Below are 20,079 nucleotides of genomic sequence, written 5' to 3'. Positions count from 1 at the left end.
TGACAGAAAGAACATAATCCAGTGCTACATATTCCTTAGCTCTGAATCAAGTCCTCAATCACGTACACAAAGAAAAACCAGTCAGTCCTTTATTGAGTGCACAGGGCCCTAGGCAGGCTATTCTGCAGCAAGGTTTGCATCTGTAAAAAGGAAACAGTAATAAAAACTCAAAAGGAAAAAGTGCACTTCTCATTTTTGTTAGTAGAAATTCCCACAGATTCTAGATCTCCCGGGATGAGACAGATCTGTTTGCTGTGCACCTGCACTGCATGGTGCTGAAGGAAGTGTGGCTCCTGAGGTAAATCACTTGGCAAGAAGTGGCTGAGGCAAATCACTCAGGAGTAAACTTAAGTGACATATTTATTCTTTAAGAACGAGCTTCTTGAAAGCATGATTGCAGCCACTCTGAAATTGATGACTTCAGACCAAACTCACCAGTTTCATCTGCAAAACATTACCAGGCAATGGATCCACGGCCAGGTGGCAGTTTCCCCTCTCTAGACCTGCCCAGCAGGTCCAGCTTGCCCTCACAGGCATCACAACAAGACATGGGTGGCAATTAAATATTCAGAGTTCCCCATGACAGGCAGGTACCTCGGCCATGGGGCATCTTGACATCATCAGGATCAAATCTATCAAGTTAAGAACAATTTTTCACCTCCTCTCCTTCATTCCACCTTCCTCATCTCCTTCAGACTGGAACCACTAACTTTTAGAAATCCTTGCAAGGGAGGCTTTCACACTGGCTACAGGAGGCTTCTGGTTCAGATGTGTGCTGTTCTTTAACAGTATCTAAAATGCAAAAAACATATTTCCTTTCAAGTAGTAACCTGACAAAAAACATTTCCCTCGCCCTGATAAAAGCTTCTAGGACACTCATTTTCCCCTGTGACTTCAAGAGAGAGTTGCACACCTCAATAGAGAGGAAACAATTAATGCAGAACTTCAAAGATGCAGTCTTGGTCTCTAGACAAAAATGATGGGGAGAGGCAGTAGTACATTTTGTCATTGTATGTCCTACTACTACATACTAATCTGGAAACTGGAGGAGAAAATAGCATTTTTCTACACCAAGACTGAAGAAATACATAAAGAATGGGTTAGAAATTCATTGTCTCATTTATTTCTTTTTTCATGGATTTGGATGGTTAGGTAAAAAGTAAAAAAGTAAAACTTCACACAAGCACTTTATCCTACATTAACTCATTACAACTCCTCTCAATTCTGATAGATCCTTTAGTGTAACAAAATATAACATTTGGTCGGGTTCATTTTGTGAACCAATTCATTAAGTGTTTCATGAAGATATATTAAGTCAGAGCATCACTGGCAGGCATTTTTCAGTGTGATCCTCATTTGTTTTTCCCCATACAATTAAAGTTAAATGAAAGCCAATCGTTAAATATCCTACAAATGCCTATAGCCACATATTTACTACATGAACGAAGTTTTTGAGCTTCTCACACAACTGATTTGCTCTCCTTGTACCAACTCCTCCTGCAAAACTCTGTGATCATCACTCAGCTGGTTCCTACAAAAATCTCCGAGGTCGACCTGGCAGTTACCAGGGCTAACTCTTAAAAAAGCTGAACAGTTTTGTTGCTAGTGATTCTTTCCAGCAGAATGCCTTGGAAAGGATTCCTGGTTGTGCTGAGGAGACACAGAGGAGCTCTCATAAAGCAACTTTAAATAAGTAAAGTGCTGTCTAATAATCTCAGTGTCCTGCACTGGTTCCCATCACGTAATTAACTCGGCTTAAAACTGGTGGTAATTCTGAGGGAGAATTTACTGGTATCAAGATGAGCAGCCATGACTTCTGACTCTGAAAACCAGTGATTCGGTCCCCCTGTAAAACAGCCCTGCTCACCATACTACAATGCAGTACTTCTGCCAATCCAGCACAGCCCCAGAATGCCAATTAAGAACAAGTTCTCTTTCTAGAGGCTCTCTCCTGCCTGACTCTCCTGGCCTTCCCCACACACAACCACAAGAGAAAGAATTATCAGCTCCCTCCATGTAGATTTCCAGGGAAAAAATGAATCTCTTTCCAGAACTGGAATAGGGATGTGGATGTGAAACACAAAGCTCCCTCACTCTGCCTCTCATGGCACCAAGCAGAAGATGAATGGAGGCTTGGGTGGAACATGGCACTCGTGCTACCAGAAACTGCTTCCAGATTGGGGAGTGATGGTTCAGGGCTCATTAACAGCATGTTCCATCAGGAGTAACGTCAGGGAAAGAAAAGAACCCGAAACTAAAGTGATTCCTGAGCACAGTCTGAAAGCTGCAGCATGTCCAGAAACACGTGGAGTAATAACTGCTACAATGAACTGAATGCAGTATAAATATCCCCCCCCCCCAAGGAAAAAATAAACAAACAAATGTTGTGCCAGGTAGAATCACTCTGAGATTCCCTTCCTTGCCTAAGAAATGAGGAAAGACTGCTAGGAGACACTATCTTGCAACTTACAATATTTAGAGAACCACCTACAAACAACTTCACCACTGGAAACCACTTCCAAATGGTCTTCTTTAGAAAGAAAATACAGAGCAATAGCCAATGTCAAAAGATAGACAAAATATTTTTTCTTCAACTAATTAACATTTCCATTAATATTAAAAAAAACTGCGTAAAAAAACCTCGCACCACCACGTTGTCTTTTCCTGTTTGGCATCAAACTGCCAGTTTAGAAACACTGTAGTTAGTTGTTAGAAAAATGCCAACAAATGGGAAAAATTAAACTTCCTATGCAACATAAAAAAAAACCTAAAATGGTGAATGTCTAATTGAAAAGTGCCATATAATCCCAAGCAGCAAAGAAAATACTCTGCGGCAGGAAGTCAGCCAGAACTTGGTTTTGGGGTGGGACAGAGCGGAGTCAGCGCAAAGCCTGATGTACATTTTTGGAATGGTGAACCCTTCCCAGGAAAGGGAGCTTGCACCCGTATTTTCACCCACCTATGAGCACAGACCTGAGTCTTCCCAACTCTCTACTGCCCCAGCAGTGGCAGCAGAGCACCTTTGTGTCTTTAAATTATTCTGGGGTTAGAACCAACACTTACAGACAGACTGGCAGAACTTGGGCAACGCCAGAGTTGCACTTTGATGAAATTTTAATTGCCAGCTAGGATCAGCTATCATGCTGATGTTGCCAAAATCATGCTGAAAATGGCTAAAGCAGACCAAGAAACCTTTGGGAAGGAACAACAAATAAAAAAGGGTGCCCAACAATGAAGCCTGGTTTTAAGTAGCCTAATTTGCTGCTTGTCCAATAATAAAAGTCAAGCCTCCTGTGATTTTATGGTCCTGCATTTCCCCTCAGACACTGGAGTGAAGATGTCAGCACTGCTCAGAAGAAAATGATCTATAAACAGCCAGTAGAACTTTACAGCACTTTCCCAACCCACATGCCAAGAGTTCGGCCCATTTACCAAAAAACTCTTCTCCAAACCTGAGATTTCTGCTGCAGCCCAAAGCCAGGCTGCAGTCCTGAGAGAGACACAGCCCTGTGAGGTCTGCACTTCCAGCCCTCCTTGCCTGCACTGTGACGCTGTAAATACAAATATGATTTTGTGCAGAACAGTGCAAATTTGGCAACTGTCATGTTCAATCTCTGGTCAAACTGCTGACTGAAAGACTCCACCAGGGTGGGGGCAAGGGATGAACAAGCAAGCGAAAACCAAAATGAATTTAAAAACAGCTGCTGCAATACTTAACACAGGAATCTTCGGAGAAGACTGGAAAGACCAAGCCTTCATTATTTTCATTTCAACGTTCAGTAAAAACTTTCCAAAATTAAGAGATTTTGTTACAAATATCAGATGAAAAGACAAAAGACTAGCAAAATATTTTAAGTTACCCTAGAGATTATTGCTTCTGCAGACCATAAAAGCTTCCACCATCAATTCGGATGATTTGGCAAATTCTAATTTTATGGCAGCTTCCTGTGGCTTTTGAAGAGGAAGAATTTAATTTTCCTCCTCCCAGATTTTACTTTTCTTATCAAACACTCTCCCCAAGAGCATCTGAGGCCAGATTTAGATACCTCAGCTTTTCCTATAGCTGAAAAATAAGAAGCAGAAGCAGCCAAAGCAGCAACCTCACTGCAAGTTCCTCTCAAAAGGCTGCCATGAAGGGGGGAATGCAGGACAGCAATCAGCAGTGCAGGAATCCCTATAAATAAAAATATCTCCTGCACTTGATGTTAAGTGGAAGCTCTCCAGTGGTCCTCCTCCTTTTGCTAAGTATGGAGCCTGCCTGTGGAAAAGGGACAATGATCCACCCACTCTCAGTGATGAACACGGGCAAAGCAGATTTTTATTTCTTTTTTATTACTTTGAAACATGAGCATTCTCTTGATATTGTTAAAGTGGCACAAAGCTCAATTTCCAAGTATGCAAAAACATATGACTGGTGGTGGGCTGGAATGCACTGTTTATCAAAGGGGCCTAATAAGGTTTTGGTTTTATTAGGCTATTTCCTGTAAGTTGATATGTGCCAGTTCTTTTCATTAAGACAAGGATATAAAAATTAAAAATGGATTAACCTAATGGGTTCCAAATTACTGTGTCGCCTTCACCTCTTTGCATTTTTTTTAAACAGTTCCAGTTGGTCCTTCTCCAGTACCTCCTACAAAAAGCAAGAGGCATAAAGCTTCGGCATACCTGAATTAGAGTTTAGCTGAACTCACATTCACATACAAATCCTACAGATCTCATTCCACTCCACCACTCTGGCATTAAATCTGATATCACTGAGGCACCATGTTAAACATGCAAATGCAAAATGGGGGCTACTGTGTTGAACGGGAGTTTAAATTCCCTTTAAAACTCAAGTTTTCTTCCCCTCTCAGAGGAAAAAAACCCCAGAAACTACAGATGAGATTCAGTTACCTAAACCCTGCCAATCCCTGCCTTTTATCAGCCCAGAACAGAAGTGGGTCTCTTGTAGGATGTGTCATATTTATCAGTCCCACTGGGTGCCCAAACCCTGAGGCACATAAAATGGCACCAAATGTCTAGCCAAAACTCAACAGAAAACGTTACTCATATAATTTTAGTAAGTTCTAAAGCACGTCTCAGAAAGGTTTAACCACACTGCACATCTAACTTTTACATTCCCTTGGGGGAAAAAAAAAAAAAGTAATTTCCAGTATTCACTGGTTTTACAGAATTGAGCTCTCTGAAGGTCTGGTAGATTTGGAGCGTGACAAAGATCCTCCTTAGGAAGACTTTTAGCAACTTAAAGGGGAAAATAAATGTTGAGTCACAGTGTCCAAGTTCACTTAAGGTAAGCTGAGAATTCCAAACCTACTACGACACGCTCAGTTTCTAGAATTCTAGACACCAAAAAGTGTCACAGAAGAGACTCTCGGGCATGCATAACACCCACAACTAAAAGTTCCAAGGTTCCCACAGATTTTACTGCAGTTCAAACCTATTCAAGGTCCTGAAATCAACAAAAACCACAGCAAATGATCAATACCCCTTTGGAGGACAGAAATTTTTGAGACAGGGACCAGAGCATAAGTCCAGGAAATGACTATTCATTTGTTAAAAATGCTGTGATATCCCCCAAGTGAACCAACTGGCAGCATGCCACAACTCATAAAATTTTGCTTTTAAGGAACTCCTTGCATGGGGCACAGACAAACAAAAATAAAGAGAGTTGGGTTGGGCTTGGCTGAGTTTTGCTTTTCTAAGTTTAAAACAGAGAAGTCTAGAATCGTAAAACAATTCTGAGAATCCTGAAGTACTACAGTTGGAAAGCCACGTACTCAAGAGTGCCCTGGTAATTTTGTCAATCTTTTCTTCTCTACCTCCACAAATAAAAAGCTCCAGCTTACATGGAATGCTTGGGCCCTTACATGGCTGCCCCACAGATAAAATAAACCCACAGAGCAAACGACTCAACATCACGGTGCAAACTACAGGAGTAAAATGCCAATAGTAGAAGAAATCTCCTCAAATGTCATGCTGAGAAAATCAAGATGCTGAACCCATTTTTATATTCCAATACAGTGATGTCACCAACATGATATTTTCATTGTTTGCCAGGTTAACAGAATTTATGGAGGTAATTAATGCAGAACATGTGTGCCGAGCTATTTGTATGAAAAATGGAATTGCCCCGACTTCATCTGCTGCCTTTGCAACCAAAACCCCACCAACATCTTTTTTCACTATTTCCATATGTGAGAAACACAAATATTTATAAGAAAGGTAAATGACTGAATGACTGCTCTATTCCCATCCACCCACAAGACACTTTTTCATACCCCTGTCGTCTTCTTATTCTTCTGCTTCCACCACCTTACCACAAAGGGCTCGGGTTTCCATTCTATTCTACAAACTAACCATGTTCCTCACGCCTCTTCTCCAGTGTTTCTTTCCTTGGTTTGCATGGAAAACGTCTGTTTTAATTTCTTAAACACCCTCTATCTAGCTCTAGCCCATCTTTCAGGAAAAGCAATGCCATTAAACATTTAATTCTTCTCGTGTCTTTTCTTCTGGGCATCTACAGGGTCAAAGTATCCCCTCTATGGTAAACAGCTTCTAGTAAAAAAAGGACTGGACACACAGCCCTCAAAATCAGAAAAAGATGAGCTTTGCCTTCTATCCTTTCTGGCTGAATGTTGATTTCTGGGAGGGAAGGGACAGAAAAAATGGCACAGACATGAGAGGAAGGGTGGGTAGGTAAGCTGGGAATAAAGAACCTGATGAGTTTTCTCTACAGCTGGGTTTTCTTTAGAGAGTTTCGGTGAGCACAGAACATTTTCCACAGCTGGAACCACGTACTCCAGGAAAGCTGAATTCTCAAGCATTGCTAGCATATTTGTTCTCTGAGGTCAATCACGCATGGGAGAAAAGTTTTTGCAGGGTAAGGCCCTCACCATCTCAGAACCTGTCTGAATATAAAGGCCTCAAGTCAGTGTTCTCCATGAACATTAAGGCTGGGCAGACATAACTTGCTTTGCTTTTTTTTTTTTTTTTTTCCTTTTTTAAAGAAAGCACTGTCAGAGCAAGATTAAATGGAATGGTAAAAATGCCTCTACCCTTTCTTAACTGCAGCCTCTGTTCAAATTCACCACTGGTAAATCAGAGGCACAATGCTTACTAATGTAAACACAGCTCAGACTTGCAGGGAGGCAAGGAATTTCTTAATTTGTGCTTTGCTCGCTGTTCAGATCCCTGGCAGGGCTGAATTCTGGGTTCCTAACTTTGCCATTAATCAGAGACAGTTTGGATTTTGGTCTGATTTTTTTAATATTCAGATCCAACTTTCACTTCATCTCTGCCTACCTATTCCCTTCCTTTAATCCTTCTCTCCCTCTCCAAAAGGGATCTCTCAAAAAGCCTTGCCTCTCAAAAAAAAGTCAAACAAACCCCCTCTAGCTGCCTTCTAACTTCTCCGCAATTAAATTAAGAAATCCCATGTCACTTGTTATTATTTGCTACTGCACAAAGTTTGTGGGAAGCCTACCACGGACCAAAACATATTTTTGTGCTTTAATTGGAATTTATTTAAAGAGTAACTTGTCATTCTAGATTTTCTACAAAACCCTCCATTCCTAGTCACCAATTTAAAAGTTTCAGGTTTTAATTACTGTCTTCTTATGCGAGGCAGCTATACTTGAGCAGGTTTAGTCACTCTTTAAAAGAAAATAAAATAAAAAAAAAGAGACCAACGCCATTCAAATCTTTCTATCCAAATATAGATATAAAAACATTATGAGAAACCAGATGGAAATAAAAAAAAAGCACCATTCCCACACTATATTACACTAAACTGCCCTGACTGAACCTTAACATTCAACCTATTGTTCTCTTAATTGCTAGCAAGTTTCAAGCACTGTTCGTTTGGTCCGCTATTCTTCTTTCATCAATATTTTTCCAGCAGATTAATGGGATTTTCCTCCATATTTTGCCTGAAACAGCAGGACATGGTAGTTAAATGAACAAAAAAAAAAAAAAAACAAAAAACCACCAAAACGGAGAGTGGTACAAACGTTTCTGCTTACAATGTGTCTGATTTAATAGCATCTCTGCAAATGTAAGGCTTTACGTGCTGGTGTTTCACTCTGGCTCCCTGTCACTCTTGCAGACTGGAACTTTTCTGTCACCATCACAAGGTTCCTTTCAGGCAGGATTATCTTTACTTCTACATCTTTATTTCTTTCATTGATTCACTGCAGAAATTTGAAAGGAACTTTCCATTTAACGGACTGAATTTTAATCTTGCATCTGTTTCACACTGCAAAATGAGTACTTGCACTTGGATTTAGCAAGCGCCTAAGAAACTAAAAAACACAAGACTACTGCTGGGGAATACAATCCTAAACCCACAAATTGCTACCATGCTCTGTTTCCAAAATTACACTCCTGGGACTTCATATCTAATCTTCTGAATTAACCTATTTTCTTTTAAAAGTTTTACTTCTTGTCTAGAACCATTTAAATATGGGGGTTTTTTTTTAAAAAAAAAAAGCCACTGCTCTAAAATGTTTATAGGAATAAGGGTTACCCCACTGTGGTAAATATTTAGGAAAAAGGATCATTTAACAGTAGTCAGATGCTTTTGTAAACAAAAAAATTATTCTCTTTCACTCTATAATTTCTTATGGCAAATCTTTTCCTTCTTGCAAATGTGTTTTCAGCAATGCTTCAACCAATCTAACAATGCAAAAGAAAGGAAATGTCTCATTCCAGAAAAAGCACTCTTTGGATGCTGGAATTACATTTTAGAAAGGCAGTGGGTTAGGGAAAGCCCTCTGCCCCACTTCTGGAGATTTATCTAACAACTCTAGAAACATCCCATTTTGCACCCTAGGGTATCAAAATTATCTTCTGGGTTTCAATATCAGCTCCACAGAGCAGAGCTTTGAAATTCACCAAAATAAGGGCATGATTTCTCTCCAGTTACTTACTTACTTTTATTTTCTTTCACAGAAAAATCAGAGAGCAGCTACAAAGCTGCACGAGTTACAGGTACCTTATGGCACTAACTCAGGCTCTGTATAAAACTCCACAAACAGGACTGTGGTATTTGGTAACAGCTCTGTAGTGACCCTCACTGGTGATAAAATCCAGAGCTCTGAAAACAAGAAAATGAACACCTGCGTCCGTATTTCTAAACTTTCATCAAGTGGGGATTACAAGAACAAGAGCAATTATAGACATTTTCCTAGAGGAAAACTTGCAAATTCTCCAAAAGAATCAAAAAGTAAGTATACTAATAGCAATTTACCTAACTCCAGCAGAGAATAATTAAAAAAAAATTAAAACTAATTTGTACATCCTCCCAGATGGGAATGAAAAATTTAAAGTTCAATCAGAACACACTCCTGATTTGTAAAGATTTTGTGTAAACAACTGTTAAACTTGGTGTGCCTATTATCTGTTTTGTGCTTGCCCATCTGGTGGTGCCTCTTTGCTGAAGCTGAGGGTACAGAAGACTTCTGACCCATTTCTATGCCCTGAGTGCTTCGCTGGGCAGCAAATACGTTGTATTTTGCACATCTCTGTGTTTCAAACACCTGCTTTAAGTTTGCTATAGCCAATTCAGAGATTTTACTTTTTAATACGCTATGCTGAAATAGTAAGTCAAGAAAAAGCCCAGAGAAAAAGAGTAAGGAAAATAAGTTATTCCACGTGTTAGAGCCTACTATCAAAAATGTTGTCAGAAAATGATGCATTTACCCAACTTCTCCTGGTTTTAAAACCACCATGGTGTGAATTTTAAAACATGTTTATTATTTGTCTAATTGTACAGCTCAGGGTTAAGCACAGAAGCTTTGAATAAGACACAGCTGTATGACAAACAGTCCTCTAGTCCCCCATGACTCTGAGCTTTCTGAAACTAAATTTTAAAAGGTATCACATTCAGACTTCCAAACCCACTTTTAGCTTCTTCCGCAGATAAACACTCAGTTGCAAGCCAGGGGCAGCAGCAGGAATTGTGTCACGAGAAATGAAGACTTACCCTGACCTAATGATACATGACATAGAGCAAAGTAAGATTTGTAAAAAGCATTTTCCCCTTCTGATTCTATTGAGAAGTTCCCAGTATTGCCAGCCTTTCCCAAAATCAGATGCAAGACTTGGGCAAGTATTTTGTTCCGTGTGCAAGCAGCAGATTTTTCAAAACCACACCAAGAGCTGTCACGACTACAAAGGCACAGTAAATTGTCTTTAGCAACTTTAAGTGTTAACAGAGACCAGCTCAGATAAAAATGGTGCATTTAATTGCGCAGTTATGCAAAGTTCTGAGATGGTAATCAATGCTCAAAAGATGAAACTGCATCTCCAAATCCAATACGGACTGAAAAGAGAGGCTGATCGGAATCTTCTTACTGTAAACCCAAAACAGGCACTGTTTGAAACCAAGTACCGTAAGCAGATTTCCCGTATTGATCTTTTGGTAGCTGTGTTCTCAAGAAATTAATTTTATGCTAGATTGAGAGGTTACAAGAAGTTTCCTGTCTGCACAGTCAAAATATTATTGAAGCAATTCAGGTTGTCAGTAAAAGCTTAAACAAATTTGCTGATAATCCTGTTAATGACCTAGGTCAAGTGTTAACTGTTGTGGGTTATAAAACAGTGAAATTAAGGTGGCTGGTACCCCCAGGCAGGCAATATAGTTACAGAAGAGACTGAGGAGAAATTATTAAATTTCCCCATTCGATTTCTTGATACCACAGGAATTATTCAGAAAGAGAATTGCATCCTTCTAAGAAAAAAAGAAACACAATCCTCACCAAGCAGAAAATATCCAACAGAACGGAACAGGAGAACCTGTGGTTTCTGTGCACCTACGGGGTTCGGTCTGTGAACTCCAAACTGGAAAAGTTAGTTGTTAAATCTTCCTGACACCTTCCTGCCCCGCAGAAAATGGCACACACCTTTTACTAGTCAACACAGATAAATCTGAGCTTCAGAGAACCTCCTTGGGTTCCTGTGATTGCGTAGGGAAAACGCAGGCAGATTTCTCATGAGCACGGCAGAGAGTTTGAAAACAAACTTGAGGGAAAAATTTTACTTTTTATCCAGAAAAAACTCTAAATGAGACTTCTCTGGGATGAAGCAAATTAAGAAAATGTCGAGCTCTCCAAGAAAAAGACAAAAAAGGAATGCATTGAACACCACAAAGTGCAGTAAGCCAGCAGTTTGTCTTCAGCCCCTCTTTCATCCTTTTCTCCCTTCATCCCATCCACTTCCATTGCAGTATTACCACTAACAGTCGTCAGCTTTAATATTAATTGCAAACGTTAAGTGAAGTTGGATTTAAAAAAAAGAGAAATAATTATTTAAAGTTAAATAAATTTAGGAAATATTTCTCTGATAGCTCTGCCCGTACTCTTGTTACGTGCCCACTGCAACGTTTACATCCCCTAGAAGTTAGATTAAGCTGTATAAACACACCAAAAATTAGTTCCATCCTTTGCTAAAACAACTTATGGGGAGAATTTCAACAGTAGCTTTAATACAAAACGTAGGGAAAAAGGTAGACTTTTTATCTGCCTGCCTACATTAACAAACGCTGTCCAAAACACATCTTTTTTTATTCTCAGTAGTGGAAAAAGGAAACTTTTGTAAATACTCCAGAGAAATGCAGAAACATCTATCTCTAGTTTTGGGAGGAAATTTATGGGAACAACAGCAGAAATGTAAATGAAGTGGTTAGAAAAAGATTATTTAATAGAGAAAAACATCATCTTCTGACATAATTTAAAGCTGCATGCTAACACTTGTTCATCAAATTAGTGGGTCAGCAAATTATAATAATTAAGATTTCTAAACTCACATGATCAATCTGTATAGTGTAAATAAATAAAAGAATTACTGAGCTTTCCTAAATGGGGGGTTAAAAAAAAATTTTAAAGCCCTTTAAAGTTGATCTCTTTTTTTAAAAGAAACTGTCAGTATTTCTGTTTTCGAAAAGCATAGCAAAACATATACTTTGAAAAAAAAAAAAGCCACTCAAAATCAGGTTACACTCCAGTAACTGCATTTTTACTGTTGTTTTCACTACCAATTCTGCAAATATTGCTCATCTTGTACAAGCTCTTGAAGCTGAAAAGAGAGAAGGCAGGCAGCATTTGCTGAAAGCTGACTTGAAAAAGTGTACTTAACATGCATTCCGTATGATACTCATATTTTCCTTCCTTTCTCAATTCTCAGCGCCAGCGACTTGAAACAAAGACACAAAAAGTGGGGTTTTTTTGCAAACTGGAATGCTCCCATATCTCTCTGGCATAGTCAGTGTCAGTTTGCAGAATGCGTCTGCCTGCCACCGCCATGGAGGCAGAGCTGCTCCGCTGACTGACAGAACCACAACCATTCCCAAAGAGCTCTTAATAAGACAACAGTAACCCCTATTCACACTCTTGCTTTCATTTCTGAAAATGATTTTTGAGAGATGACAATATTTACAAAATAGCTTCTATCTGGAGGCTTAAAAGGGACTGTTGAAAGCACACTCATTTAAAAAAAACCTATAAAGCACTGCATAAAAAACAAATTTACATGAAACATACAAACAGATGACATATTGCTCTTCTTGTATAATGGTACTATAATTATTTCCTAGCAATGATACCAAGTGATTAAAGATTACCCAGGACTTCTAAAGTTTGCACCTCTCCTTTTTTATTTTTTTATTATATTTCTTTATCCCTTCCAGAAATCATTTAAAGTTGTTATCTCACCGCCTTATCGCACAAGCACACAGAATATCAGTAAGTACATCAGCATTATTGCTAACGGAAAAATAATTGCTCTGACAGCTTTCAGAGCTTCTCTACACAGCCATGTAACTCAAGCAGGTGCAAGTTTTACATGGTTGTTGGGTGCTAGAAGTTCTTCACAACCCTTTGGCCTCTGGATTTTATCCCTAAAGATAATTGCACTGGACATCCTGGTCATGGCGAGTGCCTTCACTGTGCGAGCAAGCAAGAAGCTCCTTTTTTTTTTTTTTTTTTTTTTTTTTTTTAATAGGAAAAGGACAGGGGTCTTTTAGGGGTTTTTTTTCAAGTATTTCAATCACTTTTTCAGAGTCCAGTTGTCATTACTTTTTTTCCCTGAAACCTAGCATGGGTTTTCAGCAAATATCATCTTAAAAATTAACGCAGCAAAAGAAAACAAACCATTCATGCTTTGTATCCGTAAATTTACACACATTCACATCCACACGCACACGACTTTAACACATTGATGCACATCCGATACAAACGACACGATCCGACACAAATCCGCTAGGGAACCAGAAGGAGGTTTTGGAGGGGAACTAGCTTCTTTCTCGTATTAATTAAAAGTTTTGAAAGACAGGACGACTAACGCACCCGTGCCCATGCGAAAGAGCTCAGAGTTATCAGCGGGGTGAAGGCGGCGGGCCCATCGGAGGCTGAGGCAGAGGCGGCTCGTCCCGGGCACCTGCCGAGGCTGGGGCGCTGCCCCTTCGCGTCCCCGCCGGTGCCACCTCGCCCCGGGGCTGGGCTCCTGGCTGCCCATCGCTGGTGGAGGGCCGCGGGCGGCACAGGCTGCGCTGCCCCCGCCAACTTTGCTCGGGGACGGGTGGGGCGGCTGTCCACCCATCCATCCATCCATCCATCCGTCCATCCACCCACCCACCCACCCCCCGCACGGCCGCGCTGTGCCAGGGCGACCCCTGCGCTCCCGGGGCGAGAAGCCGCTGCCGCACGGGACCACCTTAACGGGGAGCGAGGCGGGGGAGAATAACGAGGGGAGGGAAAAAAAAAAAAAGAAAAGAAGAATAGAGAAGGTGTGAATAGTGGAAAGAAAGAACGAGGAAGAAACGGGTCACCCGGCCGTGCCGCGGCTCACCTTCGTTGCCGGGGCGGGCGCTCAGACGGCCGGCAGCGCCGAGCGCGGCGCGGAGCAGCAGCAGCAGCAGCAGCAGCAGCAGCGGCGGTGGCGGCAGGCGGCGGCGGCGGTCCATGTCGGCGGGGCAGAGCGCAGGCACAGCCGCATGTCTCCGCGCCGCATGCCACCGCTCCGCGCCCGCTCCGCGCCGCCGCCACCGGCCCCGGCGCCGGGACCATGCCCCGCGCCCGCCTCCGCGCTGCGCCCGGGCGGGGCCGCCCCCGCCCGGCCCCGCCGCCGCCGCCGCCGCCGCGCAGCCCCCGCCCCGCTCCGCGCCCCGCCCACCGCACCGCCCCGCCCGCCCCTGGGGCAGAGCGCGGAGCCTGCCCCCGGCCCGCGGAGATGCTCCGGAGCCCGCCCCCAGCACCGTGAAATACCCCCGACCCCGTCCCCAGCCCGCGGAGATGCCCCCGAGCCCGCCCCCAGCGCCGGGAGATGCCCCGTGACACGGGGCGGGGGCTCTGCAATAGGGGGTGACACGAGTCACGTAACTCGGGAGCCTCGGGTGGGTGTTGCAGCCAGCTACGATCCGGTCGTGTCCAATTACCGGGCTCTCCTGGGCGGGAGGCGACGGCAAAGTAGCGGTAAAACCTGGGAGTTTCAGACTGCAGCCATAGCTGGCTGGCCAGAGAAACGCCAAGTACATCGTTCGTCTCTTGGCTGCTCTGGTCCAGCCTGCACCACGCGGGGCCACAACTCCGGCCCCAAAGAACAGACTGACTTTGCCATCACTAAAGCAAACTGCAGCGGGGGCCTCCACCCAAGAGCTGCTCTCTGTAGGAGTGTGTAGCTCTACTCTAGAAGTTGCCATGTAAAACGACTATTTTTTAGAAGCGTTCTCTTCATGGCCTGCACCTTTCCTTCAGTCCTTGCAGCCCATCAGAGGCCCCTGAGTACCTGTCAGAACACAGAGCAGAGAAACAGGCGTGCAATGCTGCTATTCCACTGCTCTCAGGGGGAATCACTGCAGAGCAGTGCTTCCCCTTCTGCAGATCATTTTTGCAGAATATGGACATCTCTCTTCCCAAGTGACTTGTCTCAGGTCTCCAGAGCCACCCAGTGTGGTTCTGTGGAAAATGGGAAAATATTTGAATAATACTGAGGTCAAATAAATATTTCACTCCAAACCAAAGTTGTGCATCCTCATAGTACAAAGTCTAGCTCTGAATGCATGTCCTGCCTGTACCAACAGCAAGCAACAGGATGGGAGGAGAGGAGCCTTTGACAACAGATGTGGAGCTATGTGGCAGAATTAACATCCCAAATCTGTGACAGCAGAGAAACTGAGCCCCAGTGTTTTTCAAACCAGTATGGTAAACATCTGAACAACATCCTTCTTCATTGTTCTGAGTGTCCTTCTGTCCTCAGGATCACCAGTGCCAGCAGGACAGCTGGGAACTGCTGCCTGCAGCACCTGAGCCCCAGGTTTATCAAACAGTATAGAATCACCAGCTCTCTTCAGCAGTGATGCAGCATTCCTGCCCTCAGCAGCAGAAGAGGAGGTGCTGGACTGGTTGCAAGCCAGGACCTGTGCCAAGGTCTCTCCTGCACACCCCAAACATCTGGTTTAACTCTGCCAGGTCTACACTGCACTGGAGGGATTGGAAACGTATGGAAGCCAAAGCAAAGGAGAGAGAAGCCCGTGAGAAGTCAGACAGGTTCCTGCTTCAGGAGAGCACAGTGGAGGACATAAGCACTAAAAATTAATATGAAGACATTAATCTTTCCTGTTTCCAGGCTTGATTATTCAGTCAACCAAATTAAGGAATCATGAAAATTTAATACCATTTGTTTCATGTCTCCAACCCTTCCTTTCCCTCATATTTACCATCTACACTATTTCCTCTGTGGTCAAACTTCCAAAAGAAGGAAAAGATGCCCAGAGCTCTTCAGCAGGAAACCTCCAGGGGCAGAGGGAGGAGCAGCGTGGTCTGGTCATGCAGTTGACAGTGTATGGCTCAGAAAAAAATGTCTCCTGGCCTCCTTTGTGTTTCTCAAGGCTCATTTCACTACACCTTTCCATTCATTAGACAAAGATGCTTTTCCACAGCAAAAAGGCCAGAAATATACCCTGATTTCTCCAAAATATAATTTTCCCTAGTAATAAAAACTATTTTGCTTTTGTTCGAAGGGGATTTTTGCCAACATTTTCCTCAGCTTTTTTAGAATACACCACTGTTTTCATTGAGTTCTTTCGTACAGCAGAGATACATCTTTAAAACCCTACTAAGTTTACAGGACTACTATTCTGGTCTCTCTGAAGACACATCTTTCTTTCCTGATTTCAGGTAGATTTTTTTTTTTACAGTGTGAGAAAAAGGTGAAAGAAAAAGGGTAAAGAAAAAGGGTGGAGAAAAAGGTGCAATTAAAAGGGTGAAGAAAGATGACACATCTGGGGTCTAGGGGGTGGGGAAGAACGAAGACAACAGTCAACTCAAAACCTAACAAACTTCTGTTTTCAGTTAGTGGAAAAAAAATATTTCCAAAGAAAGGAGTTTTTGAGGTTCCTCACTGCAATCTCTTTCTGAATTTGTAAATATCTCAGCACCAGTGAACTCATCTCATCCAGGAAGAAAAGAATATTAAACAACACAATCCATATAATGGAAATTTTAGTGTCAGACTTCTAAAAAAGAAAACCTCTCAAGCTAAAAAATGAATAGGAGAAATACTTGGAAAAATTTGAAATAAAGAACTTATTAAAAACTAAAAAACAACCTGGGAAAATTCTCAGCAGGAAAGAAAGATTAAATTCGTTACAAATTTCTCACTAGGCTTTTTTCTCTGTGATGCACGTTGTGTTAGTTTTGTGCAAATTGCGTGTTTACTCTATTAAGAGTAATTTTCTGTGGGCTTAAAGGGCACCTTTGAAGAAAGAAAATAGCCTCTAGTGGCATTTCTACATAACCAGAGTGCACATGGTAATATCTTTGCCCTAGCATCCATAAAATGCTTCTGGAGAAACACATAACTATGATTTATGATTTTCTGCCAAGCCTGGGCTTTAATTTCTTTAATATATTGGAGATCAAAATCCTTACTAAACACAAATTTTATCTCTTACATTTTTCTTTTGTAAACAGGGAGGTGACACATTCTGTGATTGTATAATGGAAAAAAGAAATCATAACACATGGGCAGAATGCTCCCGATCCCACGTTTGCATACTAAATAGGAACACAACTTTCTGCCTAATGAAAAAATGCTACAGATTATTAGGAATAGCCACAGAAGTAATCAATCAATTTATCCAATAGACTGGGCCACAGCCTGCTTCCAAGAAGCTTTTTAATGTTTATGGCTCTTGAGTGGTGTCGTTTAATTAATTGAATGGCACGAAACTTCTAATCTTAGAGATTTAAAGTATTTTGCTTAAAAAACAAACAAAAAGAATTAATGACAGGTTCACTACTCATAAAGAAAGGTGGCTGGACAATCCCCCGTTTATTCAGGAAGGAGGCAGAACCATGCTCCCCAAGTGATGCCTCGCCTGTGCCTCCATAGGATTGTTGGGAGGCGTGAGAACATTTCCCCCTCCGTTTCTGGGATTTTTTTATGAAGGTTCTTGTTTGTGATGTGGATACACACCACAAACTTCACACAGACCTGCTGTGACAGAACTTTTCCACATAAATCATACCAGGGACAGCTTTTTAAAATTGTTCCGTGATCAGTTAGGCCTCCAAATAACCACCTGAGTATATATAATACCTATCTATATGCATCTGTTTTAATATTAACTAGTGCTCAGGTAGAAAATATTATAAATGGAAGCATTTCTGCTTGAATTCATCCTAAGTCTGACATGGGCGAGTCTTGGAGATGGTGACCAAGGAGGAAAAAGGAGCCACCAAGTAGATTTACTAGGTTTAAATATTCTTTGTGAGAGGTTTTACAGCATTACTCAAAGGTCTCCTAATGCACAGTGTCACCCTGAAAATGCAAGCAGATGAGGAAATGCAGGATGGGGAAGAGTAAAAGGCAGGATGCAATAAAAACAAAAGATAATGAAGTGTGAAAAGTTACTTTAAATAAGTCATCTAAAGCTAAGCTATAGCCCTTTCCAATCAATACTTACATAATAATTATGTGAAAATCCAGAAAAACGGATTAACGAGACAGTGTAAGAAACTCAGCTTCAAGCAGCAACAAAGCTGAACTTGTAATTATGAAGCAAGTGCACGCCAATCCCATAATGAAAAAAGCACGGAGATGGAAAAGAGTAGAAAAGCAAAATGCAAATTCAGTTTAGCTGCAAGTTTCCCCCATAAAGTCTGAATAATTTGTTAAATATGCAATAAAAAGGTGACAGTCCAAGCACTTAGACTGAATTTACCTATCTGTAAACAAAAATCTATAGAAGCCATAAAAGAAAAGCTTCACCAGCATTACTGCCAGTTTTCAGAGAAAAGCAACATTTATGTGCAGGAGAGAGTATTGCTATCATGAAAGAGCTTGCCAAATTTTAGCTTTAGGATGGAGCACTTACAGTAGAAATCCATGAATCCAGTAAAACCAAACTGTATTATGGAGATACTGGCAGACCTCCAATAAGGTGCATAATGATAAGTTGGATTCGTTTATTTTTCTTCTTGCCGGTCACAAAGAATGTTCAGAAATTTCTGTTATAAGAAAAAAAAAAGACAACCAAGAAAAGAAATTATTTATTCTCATGTGTTTCAACTAACTGACTTTTTTTTTTTTTCCAGAAGATAGTGCAAGGCAGTGTTGGACAAAAAATAGGCAGGCACATTTTAAAATAAGTATGACAGTACTTCTAATGCCAGGGATCATCATCCAATCTAGGGAATGCACTTGGAGAGCACACAGGCAAAATTCCGTAATCTGGCTGAGCGGGATTGGAAGAATTCCCTCCTCTTTGCAGAGCCAGGCTTGAGCACTGACAGCAAAATAGGTCGTCTATTTTTGCCAGCTAAAAAACAGAGAGGAACACTCATGGCCAGCTGCAATTTTAAACAGCAGAATGCAAATAATCTGAGGAGTCTGTGTTCACAACATGTGAGAACTCCTTAACAGTTTCATTTCCACAGGGAACTTTTTGCATTCAACAGTGGACTATCTTATTTTATTTTTTTTTGCTACAGTAAAGAAAACCTGAGGTTCCACAAATGATTGAGGTACTTTTATATTTCCTGGTCATTTGCTGTTTTTTCTCAAATCACCTCACCTCCTCCCTGGTAATCAAAGTTTTCTCCTCTTCTGTCTCATGGAACTGGCACCATGACTTCTGTCCACATCCAAGGAAGCATCAGGGGATAGACTAAGATGGGAAAAAGACCATAAAGTGGAATTATCTTAGAGCCCTCAACTTCACATCAGCATCAAAGCATGAAATAATTTCATACCTTTGCTCATAATGGCAAGATTTATATTTGATTGCATGCTGTACATATGGTTACTAATTCCCAACTGAATGCCACCACCCAAGAGGAAAATCAGAATGCAAAAGGTGACAGCCTTTTACCAAAGGCTTGTTCCCAACTCTAATGCCTGCATGTGGACAGAGAGTTCCTGTTTGCTTCAAAAGCTGCTTCGTTCGGGACTTTGGGGGGAAATTAATTAACTTGGAAACTGAGAACAGCATCATAGGTAATAATTAGGAGCTACATAAGCTCAGGATTTGTCAGGGTACACAGGTCCTTCAGAAGTTCCTCCATGGGCGAGTTCCTCACATGCCCAGTTTGTACCAACATTTCTCAGCCTCCCAACATAATAATTAGGGGCCAAGGTAGCCCCTAATTACAGCTCCCCAAACCATCCTTCCCCCCAGCTGCAGCCAGCTGGGTGCACTCACCCCTCAGCTGGGTGCAGAACACATTCTCAGCAGTCACACCTGTGCTGCTGGATGACTTCAGGCTCTGTGAAAAGTCCCCATCCTCCTGACCCATCACCCCAGCTCACCCTGTGCGTGCTGAGAAGCTCTCCAGTCTTCTAGTGTTTTCTTCTTGACTATAATGAGTTAATTACTTTGCCAGAAAGCACGAGGTAGCTTTTTATTAATCTCCATGGCCACTTGGGCAATGAAGAATTGCAGTTTCTGCAGAAGGCTAAGCTAGCACTATCTAAATATTATTCTTTATAATTATTAGAAAACACGTGCAATAAATAATTATACATCATTAGTATTCTCCCAGTCCAAATGGCCCATAGCAGGACAGTCTATCAACCTTGGGTCAA

The 20,079-nt window shown here is 41.7% G+C and overlaps 1 protein-coding gene across 6 annotated transcripts in view; it reads right to left on the bottom strand.

The window, feature by feature from the left end:
• Positions 1-18,398, bottom strand: part of EPHA3 (EPH receptor A3) — a 186,785-nt gene extending 168,387 nt beyond the window's left edge. For 2 of the 6 annotated variants that reach the window (XM_032095483.1, XM_032095492.1), the window contains exon 1: positions 13,843-14,031. In XM_032095483.1, coding sequence (XP_031951374.1) covers positions 13,843-13,957 — 115 coding nt within the window. In that variant the 5' untranslated portion in view covers positions 13,958-14,031. Of the gene's footprint in view, positions 1-13,842; positions 14,033-18,370 lie in introns of those variants that run through there. The other 4 variants (XM_032095503.1, XM_032095511.1, XM_032095521.1 and 1 more) reach the window with 3 other exon arrangements.
• Positions 18,399-20,079: the final 1,681 nt, after the last annotated feature.

Source organism: Corvus moneduloides, chromosome 2 (assembly GCF_009650955.1).
Source record: "Corvus moneduloides isolate bCorMon1 chromosome 2, bCorMon1.pri, whole genome shotgun sequence".
NCBI classification, from domain to species: domain Eukaryota; kingdom Metazoa; phylum Chordata; class Aves; order Passeriformes; family Corvidae; genus Corvus; species Corvus moneduloides.
The sequence above is the reverse complement of the archived record's forward strand: the minus strand, read 5'-3'. Positions and strand labels throughout refer to the sequence as shown.